The sequence below is a fragment of the Eimeria necatrix genome, genomic scaffold (genome assembly GCF_000499385.1).
Source record: "Eimeria necatrix Houghton genomic scaffold, Enh_scaff342, whole genome shotgun sequence".
In the NCBI taxonomy this organism is placed as follows: Eukaryota; Apicomplexa; class Conoidasida; order Eucoccidiorida; family Eimeriidae; genus Eimeria; species Eimeria necatrix.
In genome coordinates this window covers 19,633-35,367 of record NW_013655338.1, presented here as the reverse complement: position 1 = coordinate 35,367, position 15,735 = coordinate 19,633, and the positions used below count along the sequence as shown (strand labels likewise).

The 15,735-nt window shown below is 51.6% G+C and overlaps 2 protein-coding genes across 2 annotated transcripts; one reads left to right on the top strand and one right to left on the bottom strand.

The window, feature by feature from the left end:
• ENH_00045510 (hypothetical protein, conserved) lies at window positions 1-7,491 on the top strand (the record flags this gene model as incomplete). The annotated part of the gene is made up of 11 exons (XM_013585503.1): window positions 1-1,006; window positions 1,101-1,188; window positions 1,271-1,985; window positions 2,189-2,642; window positions 2,860-3,133; window positions 3,245-3,592; window positions 3,841-3,958; window positions 4,173-4,405; window positions 4,652-4,751; window positions 4,938-6,141; window positions 6,438-7,491. Coding segments are annotated over 11 exons (5,594 nt in total), but the record flags the coding sequence as incomplete, so codon positions are not given.
• Window positions 7,492-8,164: 673 nt separating this feature from the next.
• ENH_00045500 (hypothetical protein, conserved) lies at window positions 8,165-9,045 on the bottom strand (the record flags this gene model as incomplete). The annotated part of the gene is made up of 3 exons (XM_013585502.1): window positions 8,165-8,568; window positions 8,682-8,760; window positions 8,974-9,045. The coding sequence occupies 3 exons, from the start codon at window positions 9,043-9,045 to the stop codon at window positions 8,165-8,167; spliced, it is 555 nt and encodes a 184-aa protein (XP_013440956.1).
• Between the last annotated feature and the right edge of the window lie 6,690 nt (window positions 9,046-15,735).

Below are 15,735 nucleotides of genomic sequence, written 5' to 3'. Positions count from 1 at the left end.
GGGGCCTCGTGGACGGGGGCTGGGGGGGGGGCCCCAGCAGCAGCAGCAGCAAGGGCCCCAGCAGCAGCAGCAGGGGCCCCAGCCACAGCAGCAGCAGCAGGGGCCCCCATGAGGGGGGCCCCCGAAGAAGCTCCTACAGCAGCGAGGCCTTTGCTGAGGGGCCCCCCTTCCGGGCCGAGGGCTATGAGTACGAAAGACCCTTCAGCAGCAGCAGCAGCAGCAGCAGCAGCAGCAGCAGCAGCAGCAGCAGGCTGCGGCAGCAGCAGCGCAGCAGCGGCGAGGGGTCCCCCCCCTACTCCCGCAGCAGATACCCCAGGACCCGCAGCGGGGCCCCCGAGGGGCCCCCCCACTACTCGAGGGGCCCCCGGGGCCCCAGCCAGCAGCAGCAGCAGCAGCAGCAGCAGCAGCAGCAAGAGGGGCCCCCCATGAGGGGTGGGGGGGCCCCCTACGGCTACGGGGGCCCCCACTACGGGGACGCCCTTGCAGACGCAGCAGCGGGGCGCTACCACCAGCAGCAGCAGCAGCAGCAGCAGCAGCAGCAGCAGCAGCAGCATGGGTACGGCTCCACAGGACTCCCCGAGAGAGACGGCGCTGCTGCTAGGGGCCCCCTGCCCCCAGACTTTGGGGGGCCCCCCCCCTTCTTCTACGGCCACGGCGGGGAGGGGGGGGGCCCCCCGCTGCCCCCGTGGCCCCGCGGCTGCGGGGGCCCCCCGGGGGGCCCCCATGGGGGCCCCCATGGGGGCCCCCATGGGGGCCCCCATGGGGCCCCCCGGGGGCCCCCGGGGGCCCCCGGGGGCCCCCGCAGCCGCGCAGACTTTAGCCGCAGGGGCCCCGGGGGTATGAGCGACAGCAGAGGCAGGTGGGGAGGGGGCCCCAGGAAGCAGCAGCAGCAGCAGCAGCAGCAGCAGCAGCAGCAGCAGCACAGAGACAACTGGGGCAGCAGCGCCGACCAGCAGCACTATCTTAATAGGGCTCTCAGCCTTCGAGACGCAGATATGAGACCCAGGTAGCTTCTTAGTTCTGCTGCTGTTGCTGCTGCTGCTGCAGTTTTCCTGCTGCTGTTGCTGCTGCTGCTGCTGTTGCTGCTGCTGCTGCTGCAGTTTTGCTGCTGCTGTTGCAGGGGCCGGGGTGGTGCTGCTGGGACTTGCTGTTGCTGCTGCTGCTGCTGCTGTTTTGAGGAGGCTGTGTGTCCGTGCGGCTCTTGCTGACGCGCCGCTGCTGCTGCTGCTGCTGCTGCTGCTGCTGCTGCACGGCGTCTGCTGCTGCGCAGCGGAGCCCGTGGCTGGTGCGGGACGCGGTGTACGTACACCCGGAGCAGGAGAGCCAAAGGCTGCTGGAGCTCTTTCAGCAATTTGCTGCTGCTGTTAGGGAGACGCAGGCGCGGCAGCACAGGGAGGAGCGGCACAGACACGAGCAGCAGCAGCAGCAGCAGCAGCAGCAGCAGCAGCAGGAGCTGCAGCGCAAGCAGGAGCTGCAGCAGCAGCAGGACAAGCAGCGCGCCCAGCAGCAGCAGCAGCAGGACGGGGAGGCCGCCGCGGCGCTGCAGCAGGAGGGCGCTGCGGCCACGCCGCCGCACGAGCAGCAGCAGCAGCAGCAGCAGCAGCAGCAGCAGCAGGACCAGCAGCAGGACCAGCAGCAAGAGCCCGAGTCGAAGCAGCAAGCCGCCGCAGCGCAGCAGCAGCAGCAGCAGCAGGCGTCTCCGGCGTCGGCGGGCGACGGCGCCGCCGCTGCTGCTGCTCTGACCCCGCCCTGCTCCGCCTCCGCAGCAGCAGCAGCAGCAGCAGCAGCAGCAGCAGCAGCAGCAGAGAAGAAACCCCACGTGTGGCCCTCCAGACTTCCTGCTGCTTGGCGGGGGGCCCTGGGGCCCCGGGCCCGCCCCGCGCTGCTGCTGACTTCGCTGCCGAATTTGCGCTGCAGGCCTTTGCGGCAGCTGCTGCTGCAGCACTTCAGCAAGTGGAACGCGCCTCCTGCTGCGCTGCTGCTGGGTCTGCTGCTGCTGCTGCTGCTGCTGCTGCTGCTGCTGCAGTTGCTGCTGCTGCTGCTGCGGTTGCTGCTGCTGTTTGGCTGCTGCTGCTTGGTGTCGCGCGCGGCTGGCCGCTGCAGCGCGGAGGGAGAGCTGCGAGGAGCGGCGCTAATGGTTGCTGCTGTGCTGCTGCTGCTGCTGCTGCTGCTGCTGCTGCTGCTGCAGGTGTGTGCCCTGGGAGCGGCCGCTGCAGCGGCTGGGGTTTGCTGCTGCTGCAGTCCTTTGAGGCCCTGCGGCAGCTGCTGCGGGTGCCGCTTTTCGTTTGGGCTGTTGATGATGCAGCAGAAACTCTAGCCTCCCTGAGGAAGCAGCAGCAGCAGCTGCAGCAGCAGCAGCAGCAGCAGCAGCAGCAGCAGGGAGGCCAGCAGCAAGGCGAGCCGCCAGCAAAGAAACTCAATGGAGGAGCAGCAGCGGACTCGCAAGCAGCGCCCGCAGCAGATGCTGCGTCTCCAACCGCAGCAACAGCAGCAGCAGCAGCAGCAGCAGCAGCAGCAGCAGCATCACCGACAGCAGCAGCAGCAACAGCAACAACGGATCGGAAGCCAAAGGGCGAAAGATGTGTGCAGCTCCATTTGCTGCTGTGGCCAGAAGGGCAGCTGCGGCTCTGCGCACGCAGTGTGTAAGTAGGGTTTAGGGTTTAGGGTTTAGGGTTTAGGGTTTAGGGTTTAGGGTTTAGGGTTTTAGACAGTTGGAATAGTTTGCAGCGCGAAGCTTTTCTTGTGGCGCCGGTAGCAAGGCAGTTCGTGCTGCTGCCGTTTCAAGTGCTGCAGCACCTGCTGCTGCTGCACCTGCCGGCGTTGCTGCTGCTGCTGCTGCTGCTGCTGCTGCTGCTGCAGGGAGTCTGCTGCTTCTCTAGACTGGGGCGAGGGGCTCTGCGCCGCGCTCAGCCGCGACGCCCTCGAGGCCTCTTTGGAGCAGCCGGTGCAGCAGGAGTCTGCAGCAGCAGCAGCAGCAGCAGCAGCAGCAGCAGCAGCAGCAGCAGACACGAAGGGGCTCGTGGCTGCTGTTGACGCAGCAGGGTTGATCCTACCCAACGGGGGGGCGCTGCTGCCTCCTGTTGCTGCTGCTGCAGCAGCAAGGAATGGCTACAGTCTCCTCGCTGGCAGCAAGGTACACCCTGCTGCTGCTGTTGCTGCTGCTGCTGTTGCTGCTGCTGCTGCTGCTGCTGCTGCGGGGCTGCGTCTAGTTCCGTGTGTGTGGCTGCGTGTTGTGCTGCTGCAGCACCTCTACTTCAGCCTGCCCCCTGCTGCGCTGCAGCAGCTCGTTATTCAGGAAGCAACTTCTCTTTCTGAGGAGGACTCTGCTGCAGCAGCAGCAGCAGCAGCAGCAGAAGCAGCGCTGCCCGCAGCAGCAGGCGGTGCACCTGCTGCTGCAGCAGAAGCTTCCGTGGACAGCTCTAGAAACGAGCAGAGCAGCAGCAGCAGCAGCAGCAATGACAGCGGCAACGCCGCAGCAGAAGAGGCTGCAGCAGCAGCTGCTGCTGCTGCTGCAGTAGCAGCAGCAGGAGATGTGGCTGAAGAGGCGGAAGCAGACGTGTCTGTTAACTACGAAATCTTGCCATCTCAAGGAGTGCGGCTTGCTGCTGCTGCTGCTGCTGCTGCTGCTGCTGCTGCTGCTGCTGCTGCTGCAGCCCTTGCTGCTTCGTTTGCTGCTGCTGCTCCGTTTGCCGCTGCTCCTGCTGCTGCTGCAGCTCCCTTCAGCACAGTGACTGCTGCAGGTGCAGCGCATCCCCTGCAGCAAATTAATTAATTAATTAATTAATTAATTAATTAATTAATTAATTAATTAATTATTTTTATTTATTATTTGTCCTTCAGGAAGAGACAGAGTGGTTCCCGTGGGCTGCCTTTTTGTCGCGAGCAGCAAAACATGCTGGTGCTGCTCCTGCTGCTGCTACGGCAGCAGCACTGCAGCGGCTGCTGCAGCGGGAGTCAGGTTAGTCTGCAGCAGCAGCAGCAGTTTGTTTTTTATTTATTATTTATAATTATATTTTAGTTATTCGTTTTAGTTGTTATTCGGCTATTTTGTATTTGGCAGCTGCAGCGTTGCTGCTGCTGCTGCTGCATGCTGCTGCTGCTGCACGTTGCTGCTGCTGCATGCTGCTGCTGCATGCTGCTGCTGCTGCTGCATGCTGCTGCTGCTGCTGCAGCGAGGGGTTTCTACCCTTCTGAGTGGCTGAGCTACGAGGGGTTCGCCTTCCCAGGGCAGTTTGCGCTGCCTGCTGCTCCTGCTGCTGCTCCTGCTGCTGCTGCTGCTGCTGCTGCTGAGTCGCCGCGGGAAGAAATATTTGCTGCCAGCCACTTGCTGCGGGTGCTGCACCTTCCCAACGCCTTGGCTGCTCATTTGCTGGCGCAGCTAGATGCCTTCTTAGCCTCATTCGCGGTACGCGCTTCTTGCTGCTGCTGCTGCTGCTGCTGCTGCTGCTGCTGCTGCTGCTGTCTTTGCGGGGGCTGCTGCTGTCGCTAGCGCAGCTGCTGCTGTATCCTGCCCGTTGCCTTTCAGCAGCTGCTGCTGCAGCAGCAGCTACTGCTGCTGCAGCAGTAGCTGCTGCTGCAGCAGTAGCAGGCTGCTGCAGCAGCAGCAGGCTGCTATTGCGCAGATGTGTCTGCTTGCTGTCTTTTGCTGCAGAAGGCCCACTGGGGAGAAGCTGCTGCTGCTGCGCTGCAGCAGCAGTTGTGCGGCTGGCAGCTATTCGAGTTCGCAGAGACAGCCAGAGCGAGAGGAGATGGTGTGCTGCTGCTGCTGCTGCTGCTGCTGCTGCTGCTGCTGGCTGGTGTTGCTGCAGTCAGTATTCTTTTTGACGATAGCCATATCGCGTCATTGGTTGCTGCTGCTAGTGGCGTGCTGCTGCTGCTGTTTACCCTGCTGCTGCTGCTGGTGCTTAATTTGCTGCTGCTTTGACTTGCTGCTGCAGGCTGGCTGCTGCTGCCGAGGTGCATGGATGCTGCGGCAGTCTTGCGGGCCCTGAGTGCTGTTGCTATTGGCTGCCACCGCAGCAGCAGCAGCAGCAGCAGCAGCGGCGTTGCTGGGGCAGCAGCAGCATCTTTAACGGACGGCGAGTCTCAAGCAGCAGCAGCTGCTGCTGCTGCTGCTGAGCACGGGGTGCTGCTGCCCGTAACGGCTTCCTGGGGGTCGTGCGTCGCCGCAGCGCAGCCAGTCAGCAGCAGCAGCAGCAGCAGCAGCAGCAGCAGCAGCAGCAGCAGCAGCAGCAGCAGCAGCAGCAGCAGCGAGGAGCCTTGCGAGGTGGCGCTGCCCACGGCCTACTTCGGCTTGTATCCGCTGCAGGTGTCTGCTTCGCTGCTGCAGCGGGACTTGAGTTATGTTTGCTGCTTAGTAAATCATGTGCTGCTGCAGCTGCTGCACTGCATAGCTGGGGCTGAGGCCCTCAGCAGCTGCAGCAGCAGCAAGGGCTGCTGCTGCTGCGACAGCAGCAGCACGCCGCCAGCTTCCGAGGGCCCGCGCTGCGTCTGTCTGAGCAGCCGCAGCAGCACTGCAGCAGCAGCAGCAACAGCAGCAGCAGCAGCAGGGCCTCGGCGAGCAACAGCAGCAACATGGCTGGGGGCCCTCTCACTGCTGCGGCTGCGGCTGCCGCTGCCTTTTGCTGCTCCTGCTGCTGCTGCAGCAAGCTGCAGCGCAGAAGCAGCAGAAGGCCAGCCCATAAGGCCCCCGCTGCTGTCGCCTTCTCATCTTTTAGGGACTTATTTCTTTGAAGAAGATCTTTTCTTTTTGCTGCCTCCCGTCCAGCGCTTCTTCGCCAAGTGCAGCAGCAGCAGCAGCAGCAGCAGCAGCAGCAGCAGCAGCAGCAGCGCGGATGGAAGCCACGGCGACAGCGGCAGCGGCAGCGGGCCGCTGGGCGAGCAGCAACAGCAAGCAGCAGCAGCAGCAGCAGCAGCAGCAGCAGCAGCAGAAGCTGACAAAGACGAGCTGGAGACTGCCTGGAGACCCCACAGTGGAGCCACAAGCCGCCAGCAGCAGCAGCAGCAGCAGCAGCAGCAGCAGCAGCAGCAGCAGCAGCAGCAGCTTTATGAAGTTGTGGCGCAGCCGTCTGCAGCAGATCTGCACAAAACTCACGTAACGCCTGAGCTGCTGCTGCAGCTGCAGCAGCAGCAGCAATTTAGGTGTGCTGCTGCAGCATATTTCTTATCTCTTTTTCCTTTTTTCTTTTTGGCCTGGTAGCAGCAGCAGCAAGAACTGCTGCTGCTGCTGCTGCTGTTGCTGCTTGCATGTATAGCTGCTGCTGCGTCGCGTCTCTGCTGCTGCTGCTGCACTGAACTCAACGCGTGCTGCTGCTGTTCCGGCCTCAAGCTTGCTGCCGCTGCTGGACCCTCTCTACCCTGCTGTTGCTGCTGCTGCTGCTGCACATTCCTCCACCTTGCTGCTGCTGCTGCTGCTGCTGCTGCTGCTGCTGCTGCAGGTTTGTGCCTTTGTCAGCTTTTCTCTTCACTCCTCACCACCGCCGCAAGAGTCATTTCAACGCAGCATCTGCTGCGCTGCCGCAGCGCAGGCAGCGCACACGGCAGCAGCAGCAGCAGCAGCAGCAGCAGCAGCAGCAGCAGCAGGGGAGGGGTCAGGAGCTGCAGCAGGCAGAGAGCGCTCAAAGAGCTGAGGGGCACAAAGAAGTGCTTCAGGCCCAGATGGAACAGCAGCAGCAGCAACAGCAGCAGCAAGAGCAGGAAACTCTAGGAATCAGGCCAGCAGCAGTTGCTGCTGCAGTCTGCGCTGCAGCAGCAACTGCTGCAGCAGCAGCAGAGGAGGCTGAGCGGCGCGAAATGGAAAGTCAATTAGCACTAGATGAGCAGCTGCAGCAGCAAGCGTTGCAGCAGCAGCAAGAGCTGCAGGAGCAGCAGCAAGAGCTGCAGGAGCAGCAGCAAGCGCTGCAGGAGCAGCAGGCGTTGCAGGAGCAACAAGCGCTGCAGCAGCAGCAGCAGCAAGCGCTGCAGCAGCAGCAGCAAGCATTGCAGCAGCAGCAATTACTGCAGCAGCAGCAAGCACTGCAGCAGCAGCAAGACTTGCAGGAAGGGCAGCAGCAGGACCTGCAGCCGATGCAGCAAGACGCAGCAGAGGACGTTGCATGTGCTGCTGCAGCAATTGATACACTCCAGCAGCAGCAGGAGCACCAGCAGCTGGAGCTACAGCAGCAGCAGCAGCAGCAGCAGCAGCAGCACGAGCAGCAAGGATGCCCCGTTTTGCACAACTTGCAAGAAGGGCCGCTGTTGCAGCAGCTGGAGACAGCAGCTCCTCCAGAACAGCAGCATCTGCAGCAGCAACTGCAGCAGCAACTGCAGCAGCAACAGCTGGAGGCCGCAGTGCCTCAAGAGCAGCAGCAGCAGCAGCAGCAGCAGGATGTGCTGTCGCCGCAGCAGCGCGAGACTCTTGCGTCGCTGCAGCAGCTGCTGCAGCAATCTGCTGCGCAGCCAATTGACCCCACAGAGGTCTCCCCCATCAGCGATGACCAGGAGGAGCAGTAACACAGCAGCAGCAGCAGCAGCAGCAGCAGAGCAGCAGCAGCAGCAGCAGCAGCAAGAGGAGCAGAGCAGTCTCGCTGCTGCTGCTGCTGCGGTTGGGAACTTTATTTGCTGCAAGAAGGAGGCGATTGCCTCTGCACCCGAGTAGCAGCAGCAGCAGCAGCAGCAGCAGCAGCAGCAGCTTGTGTCTGTCTTGCTGCTGCAGCAGTTGCTGCCAGAGCGCAGCAAGAGCTGCAAGGGCTCTCGGGTGTTTCTCTACCGACTTTAAGCTCCCTCTATTTGTCTTAGCAAATTGCTGTTGCTGCTGCTGCTGTTGCTGCTGCTGCTGTTGCTGCTGCTGCTGCTGCCCACGGATACTACGGCAGCTGCTGTTGCTGCTGCTGCTGCCCACGGATACTACGGCAGCCGCTGCTGCTGTTGCTGCTGCTGCTGCTTCTGCTGGTGTTCGAGCTACAGCAATGACGTAGGATCCTGCTGTTGCTGCTACGGCTGCTGCTGCTGTTGCTGCTGCTGCTGCTTCCGCTGCTGCTGCTGCTGCTGCTGCCCTAGTTTGCGGTTCATGTTGGAACTGCAGTGCTTCTTTTATTTCTTTTCAATAAAGCTAAATGAATTATTTATTTTGTATTTATCTTTTGTTATTTTTAATTTTAAATTTAATTACATTTAAAATTTTTGTTTATCTTTTTTTCCCTGGCTCTGCCGCTTCTTCATGATTGCCCCTCGTGGTGCTGCTGCGCAGCTGCTGCTGCAGCGCCTGCTGCTGCTGCTGCTGCAGCTGCTGCTGCTGCTGCTGCTGATTCGGGGCTCGGAGAGACAGCAGCGCATTGGCTTGCTTCAGTTCCTGAACAAGTGCTGCTGCTCCCTTTGCTGCTGCGAGCTGCTGCGCTGCAGCAGCAGCAGCAGAGGGCTTCTGCAGCAGCAAATCGACTTCTACGCCAAGCACCCGCCGCGGGCTCAACTGCCGCTTTGCTGCTGCTGCTGCTGCTGCTGCTGCCACAGCAGCAGCAGAAGGCACTTGCTGCAGACGCGTCTCGCGGCGGTATGCACAGGCATCAATTTTGGGGCGCCTCACGTAAACACCTGCAGCAGCAGCAGCAGCAGCAGCAGCAGCAGCTGCAGCAGGCAATAAAGCGGCAGCAGCACAACGAGAAGCAGCAGCAGCTGCTGGTTCTGTTGCTGCTGCAGCAACGCACCAGGAATTGCTTGTGTGGAGAGCAGGTGGTGCTGCCGCTGAGCAGCAGCAGCAAAGCGAGCAGCTAGGGTTGCTGCTTCCTGTAGCTGCAGCAACAGCAGCAGCAGCAGCAGCAGCAGCAGCGAACGCAGAAATATTAAAAATATAGGGCAGTACAGAGAGAAAGGGAACACAAAAGCAAACAAATAGGAAGCAGAAGGCATGCAGCAAGCAGCAGCAACAGCAGCAACAGCAACAGCTGCAGCAGCAGCAACAGCAACTGCAGCAGCAGCAGCAGCAACGTCAAAAGGTACTTGTCTCTCATTTGCAGTTTGCTGCTGCGTCTCTGTGAGTGTTTGCTGCATCGATGCAGCCTGAAAAGACATACGCAGCAGCAGCAGCAGCCTCGGCAGCAGCAGCAACAGCTGCAGCAACAGCAGCAGCAGCAGCAGCTGCTGCTGCAGCAGCAGCAGCAGCAGCAGCAGGTGCACATACACCGCGACAACGCTGGAGAATGCAGCAGCAAAACAAATAAATAAAATAAAAATGAAAAAAAGAAAAATTCCAAAAAGATAATAAAGAATTAAAACCGATAAAAATAAGTAAATAAACAAAATAAAAATAAATAAATAAATAAATAAATAAATAAAATAAAAATAAATAAATTTAAATGCAGCAGCAGCAAAAGAGTGCAACTTCGAAAACAAAAAACGAATGGCAATAAATGCATCTTTTAACTTCCCTTAATTTACTATCTTTTATTATTTATTTATTTATTTATTTATTTATTTATTTATTTATTTATTTATTTATTTATTTATTTATTTGCTGCTGCTGCTGCTGCTGCTGCTGCTGCTCACTGCTGCAGCAAGGCTCTCCATGAAGCGGCGGCGGGCCGCCATATCCAGCACTTTCTTCCTGCAGCTGTAGCCTCTGAAGCTGGAAGCAGCAAATAAATAAATAAATAAATAAATAAATATTATAATTAATTAATTAATTAATTAATTAATTAATTAATTAATTAATTAATTAATTAATTAATTAATCAATTTAATTATTTATTTATTGGTTTGCTTCTTTGTTTGTTTTGCATCAGCTGCGTTGAAAGAGCGGCTGCTGCTTTTGTTGCGCTCCAAATGCGCTGCTGCTGCTGCTGCTGCTGCTGCTGCTGCTGCTGCTGCTGCTGCTGCTGCTGCATGTATTACTGCCTCTGGATGACAACAGCAGCGCAAGACAGCAGCGCGAGCAGCTTCCGCTGCTGCTGCTGCTGCTGCTGCCGCTTTGCTGCTTCTCTAGCGACGTGGCCCCTAAAAGCTCGTTGGATCACTTGGGAGCTTTTCCTGCAAACAAAGGGTTTAGGGTTTAGGGTTTAGGGTTTAGGGTTTAGGGTTTACGGCCTAGGGTCTAGGGTTTAGGGTTTAGGGTTTAGTTTATAAGGTGCTGGCCTATACATTTGTGGCGGAAGAGCAGCAGCAGCAAATATCCGCCGGCGAGCGGAAGCAGCAGCAGCAGCGAAGCAGCAGCAGCAGCGAGACAACAACAGCAGCAGCACTACAACAGCAGCAGCAGCAGCAATGCCGCAGCAACAGCAACAAAGCCGCAGCAGCAGCAGCAAGGCAGCAGCAGCAGCAAGGCAGCAGCAGCAGCAAGGCAGCAGCAGCAGCACTTTGTAAACCCACTTAATTCTCTTATATTTTTGTCTCTGCAAATAATATCGAAAAAACGCCTGCAGCTTCACAGCAGCCTTTTCTTCCTGTTCAAACTTTGCAGCTTTTTCTCTGCAGCAGCAGCAGCAGCAGCAGCAGCAGCAACAGCAGCAGCAGCAGCAGCAGCAGCAGGCCAACTAAAAGAACAGCTTCGGATTAGATTAATTCTTTTAAATGTTTAATTTGCTGCTGATTTTATTTTTTAATTTTTTTTATTTTCTTTTTTTTGTTTTCCTTTTGCTGCACTTCGGGTGTACGTGCAGCTCCTTTCAGGTGTATGCGCAGCTTTTGCTGTTTGAAGTCTTTTTTGCGTCTTTTCGATTTACAAATAAATAAAATTAATTATTTTAATAAATAAAATTAAAACAATTATTATTTTGTAATTTTAATGAACTTTTTTATTTATTTTAGTTGCAATTAAATGCAACAAGGCAGTGCGAGCTGTCTGTACACCTCAGCTGCGCCAAATACTCCAGGCGAACTTCCTCCCTCCGTCGATACACCTCAAGAAACCACATTTTCTGCTGCTGCTGCTGCAGCAGCAGCAGCAGCAGGTGCTGCTGCTGCTGCTGCTGCTGCTGCTGCTGCTGCTGCCTTTTTTGCCTTATTTGAATTGCAACTTTGTTTTAAGACTTTTGTTTTCCCCGGGATTTCCTCCTAGTTCAAAAAGCTGCTTATGTTGCCCTGAAGCAGCAGCAGCAGCAGCAGCTGCTGCTGCTGCGCAGCAGCAGCAGCTGCGCACACAGCGGAGCCGTAAACCCTAGCCCCCAAACCCTAAACCCTAAACCCTAAACCCTAAACCCTAAACCCTAAATGAGCTGCAGCTTGCCTGGATTCAACTCAAGGCTCTGAAGTTTAAAATAAATTAAAAAAAAAGAAATAAAAGTTTTTGAATTAAAGTGCTGCTTACTTTACAAGTCTTAGCGTAGATTTGATCAGAAGAAGATTTGAATGCAGCAAAAGCTGCAAGTTGCATTTAGTTCTGAAATATATATATTTATTTATTATTTATTTATTTATTTATTTATTTATTTATTTATTATTTATTTATTTATTTATTTAATTTGGTTTAACTTCGCTTTTATTTCTCCCCTTTTTGCTGCTGCAGCAGAGCTGGGGCCTTGCTGCGCAGCGCATGCATGCAGCTGTCTCGAAGAAATGAAATTAAAAAGAAATTAAAAAGAAATTGAAATTAAAATGAAATAAATGAAATTAAAATTAAAATTAAATTAAAAATAAAATAAATAAATTCAAAAGTGAATTTCAAACTTCAAATTCCGCATTTCAATTTCAAAGATCGCAAGAGGTGACCATACACCCCAAAACGCCAATTCAAATCTTTTTCAATTTATTTTATTTTAATTAATTTAATTTAATTAATTTAATTTAATTTAATTTAATTTAATTTAGTTAATTTAATTTGAATTGTTCAAATTTAAAATTATAAATTAAATATTTTATTTATTTTCAACTTCAAGAGGCCACGCCAGGAGGAGCTGTGCATACACCGCGAGGCCGCATTTTCTGTTTTTGCAAATTTCAAAAGATAAATAAAAACCCCAAACCCTAAACCCCAAACCCTGAACCCTAAACCCTAAACCCTAAACCCTAAACCCTAAACCCTAAACCCTAAACCCTAAACTCTAAACCCTAAACCCTAAACCCTTAATTAGAACCTATTTCATTTAATGTTCGGCCAAAGTGTCTTAGCAGCAGCCACGAAAAGCCCGAATTTGCTTTTAATCTTTTTGTTTTAATTGAAGAGATAAAAATTGACTTTTAATTTAAATTTAATTTAAAATTAATTTTAATTTTAACTTTAATTAAAATTAAAATAAAATAAAAACTTTTTAATTAAAAGTTTTTTGAAATTCAAAAGAAATAAAAGCTGCAGTTCAGAGCCTCTTCGGCGCTGCAGGCCGTCCTCGACCGCGGCAGTGTGCTGCTGCTGCTGCTGCTGCAGGCGCTGCAGCAGCAGCAGCAGCAGCAGCAGCAGCAGGGGGCTGCTGCAGCGGAGCTTTTCTTTGTTGGGGAGGTTTAATTTCTTCTTTTAATTTCTTAAAATGGATTTCAATCTTTCGGTCAAGAGCAGCAAAAAGAGCAGCAGTTTGTTCTTTGTACTGCTGCTGCTGCAGTGGATTGCATGCGTTTTTGCTGCAGCTTTGGACTTGTTTTAAATCAAATACCTTTTCTTTTATTCTTTTTGAAAATTCATTTAAATGATTTTTCTGCTCCCGCATTTTGCGGCCTGAAAAAGCCATGAGCGAAGCTACTTTGAGGTGTACAGACACCCGAGCACCTGCGCAGTTGAATTCCGCCGCGATTTCCGCGCGCCGCATTTGCAGTTCTTTTTTCAGTTTCTGAAACAAATCAAATCAAATCAAATTAAATCATTTAATTAATTAATTAATTAATTAATTAATTAATTAATTAAATTAGTTTAATTAATTAAAAGAATTAATTAATTATTCTAATTGTTTTAATTAATTAAATTAACTAATTAATTAATTAGTTAATTAGTTAATTTAATCAATTAATTATTTAATTAATTAATTAATTAATTAATTAATTAATTAATTAGTTAATTAATTAATTAATTAATTAATTTAATTAATTAATTAAAATGAAGATCTCACTTTGATGCCCTCGTGAACGTCTTCGTCTTGAAATGCAACTTTCCTCTTTGCAAGAGACTTCACAGTGCGCAGCGCGGCCTGCAGTTGGAAATTTTGAACTTTTTGAATTTCTTTTAATTTCTTTTAATTAAATTAAATTAAATTAAATTTAATTTAATTAATTTAATTTAATTTAATTTAATTTATTTAATTTAATTTATTTAATTTAATTTTGTTTTACTTCGTGAATATTGTCGGAAAGAGCTGCGAAGTAACGCATGCATTCTTCCTCGACGTTGAGTCTGCGGGCGTGGACTTGGGCTGTCGGGAAAGCTGCAGGAAGAGGCTCACTGGAAAGCGGAGGAAATATCGACTTTTTGGATTTCAAAATGCGGAATTAAATTTGCATTTTGCAAATTTGATTTTCTGATTTCTTTTTTTTCTTCTTTTTCCGCTTTTTCCGCCACAAACGCGCTGCTTTCCGAGCCCTCCGAAGGCTGGCTGCTGCTGAGCAGCGGCGAAACCCCCGGGGAAGCAGCAGTTCTTTCCGACATTTCGCACTTTGAACAATTCAAAATAAAGAAAATTGCAAATTAATTTATTCTGATTTCCTCTTCGCGTTTATTTTCACTCTTTTCCGCTTCCGGAGTGCCGGCGGATGCGCTCCGGCGGCTGCGAGGTGTCTGTACACCCCAGCGCTGCTCGCAGCTTCGAAACTCGAAAAAGTGGAAACCCGCTTTTAATTCGTAATTCGCATTCGTTTTATTGTTTGGTTTGCATTATTTTAAAAAATAATTCGTTGCTGCTTCTTCGTTCTGCAAAATGGCGCATTTTGCTGCAGCAAAATGTACATTTTGCTGCAGCAAGCCTTGGGACTTGAACTTGGCCCGTGCTGCAAAGGGGAAAATGGGGGAAAGAAGTGCTTAATAAATGGCTCAGCTAAATTAGAAAAGTAAAATAAAATTAGAAACGAAATATTAAAAGAAGCGAATTGCAAAATCTTCTTTTTTCCTCAAACAACGAAAAGTTGGAAATTATGGTTTAGGGTTTAGGGTTTAGGGTTTAACGTTTAGGGTTTCCCGCTGCAGGCCCCGCCTTAGGCACGAGGGTTCAACACAAATAGTTTTAAGGGCTGCAGTTCTCCATGTAGGGTTTAGTGCTGCTCAGGGTTTATGGTTTAAGGTTTAGGGTTTAGGGTTTAGGGTTTAGGGTTTAGGGTTTAGGGTTTAGGGTTTAGGGTTTAGGGTTTAGGGTTTAGGCAAAGGGCTTGCATCACCTCGTTGAGCGTTGCAGAGGCTTAAGACGGCAGTCTTAACCAGCGAGGTGCTGCAAGCCCAAACCCTAAACCCTAAACCCTAAACCCTAAACCCTAAACCCATTAAAATTTGCAGACAAACGGGATTAAAGAATAAATTAAAAACATATAAAAACAATTATATGAATTTAATATTAAAATAAATTTATTTTTATACATTTATAATTAAAAGAATTAAATAAAGACAAAACAAAACTGCGAAAAGCCGAAATTCAACTTTTGGCTGCAGGCCAAAAGTTGAATTTCATTCCAAGACGCATGCGCAAATATATTCATACAAAAGGTGTTTTAATCGTTTTTTCCCCTTTTTTTTCTTTTTTTTCCTTTTTTTTTTAATTTTTAAATTATTTTAAACGTTTATTTCATTTAAAAAGCATTTAATAGACATCTTTTCTTTTATTTTCCTCAGTAGAGGCGCTGTACAAGTTGAACTTGCACAACAGACACCGCGCGAGTTGTGCTGCGTCGAAGTGCTCGATAATGCGTTTTTTGCGGTTCTTTTGAATTAAAAAAAAGCGGAAAATAAAAAGAAATTAAAATTGAATTTAATAATCGCGAGATCGTTTAAAAAGCGTGAAGATCTGCCAGCAGCAGCTTTCTGTTCAAGTTTTGCGCAGGCGCAGCAGCAGCTGCACCAGCACGCCGGCTGCTTCTTTGAAAGATATAATTGTCTATTTGCATTAAAATATATTTCTTTTCATTAAATTCATTTCTTTTAATTTAAAACGGATTTCTTAAACTGAATTAAAAGGCTTTCTCGAAGAACAAGACTGCTGCGGCGGGTCTCGAGGCTTTCTTCGGCGGCAGCTGCGGCGGATCTGCTGCGTCGATCTTCGAGCGAAAAGGCCTTTTGAGCCGCCAAAAACGCGAATTAAAATTCCCTTTTGCAAATTGGTTTTATTTTTAATAATTATTTTCAATTTAGTTCTTTAATTCGGCGAAAAAAGAACAAAAAGGGAAAACTGGCGCCGCAGCGCCGGCAGCCGCTGCACCAGTGGTCGGCAGCATCGCTACCAGAGCCGTCTGCGCTGCTGCGCTAGGGCCTAGGGTTTAGGGTTTAGGGTTTAGGGTTTAGAGTTTAGGGTTTAGGGTTTAGAATTTGAGGATTACTTCCCTTTTTGGCCTTTTTCTGTTCCTTTTGAAGGCCTAGTTCCGCAAAGAAGGGAATTTGCAGCTGCTGCGGCGCGCGCGAGCGCGAGGCGCCGTCGGGCTGCCTGCTGCTGCAGAACGCAGCAGCAAATCTGTGCTGAAGCAGCAAATTGGCAATTAAATTCATTTATTTTTTGTTTTTTTGTTTATTTTCCGCAAAAAGAAAAGAAAAGGAAGAAAAAAGGAGCCAAATCCGCCGCGGATTCCTCTTTTTCGGCTTCCGCGTTTCGCCCGCGAGCCTCTTGCTGCAGCAGCACTTGTCTGTCTTTTCTGCGTTTCGAAAACTTTGCT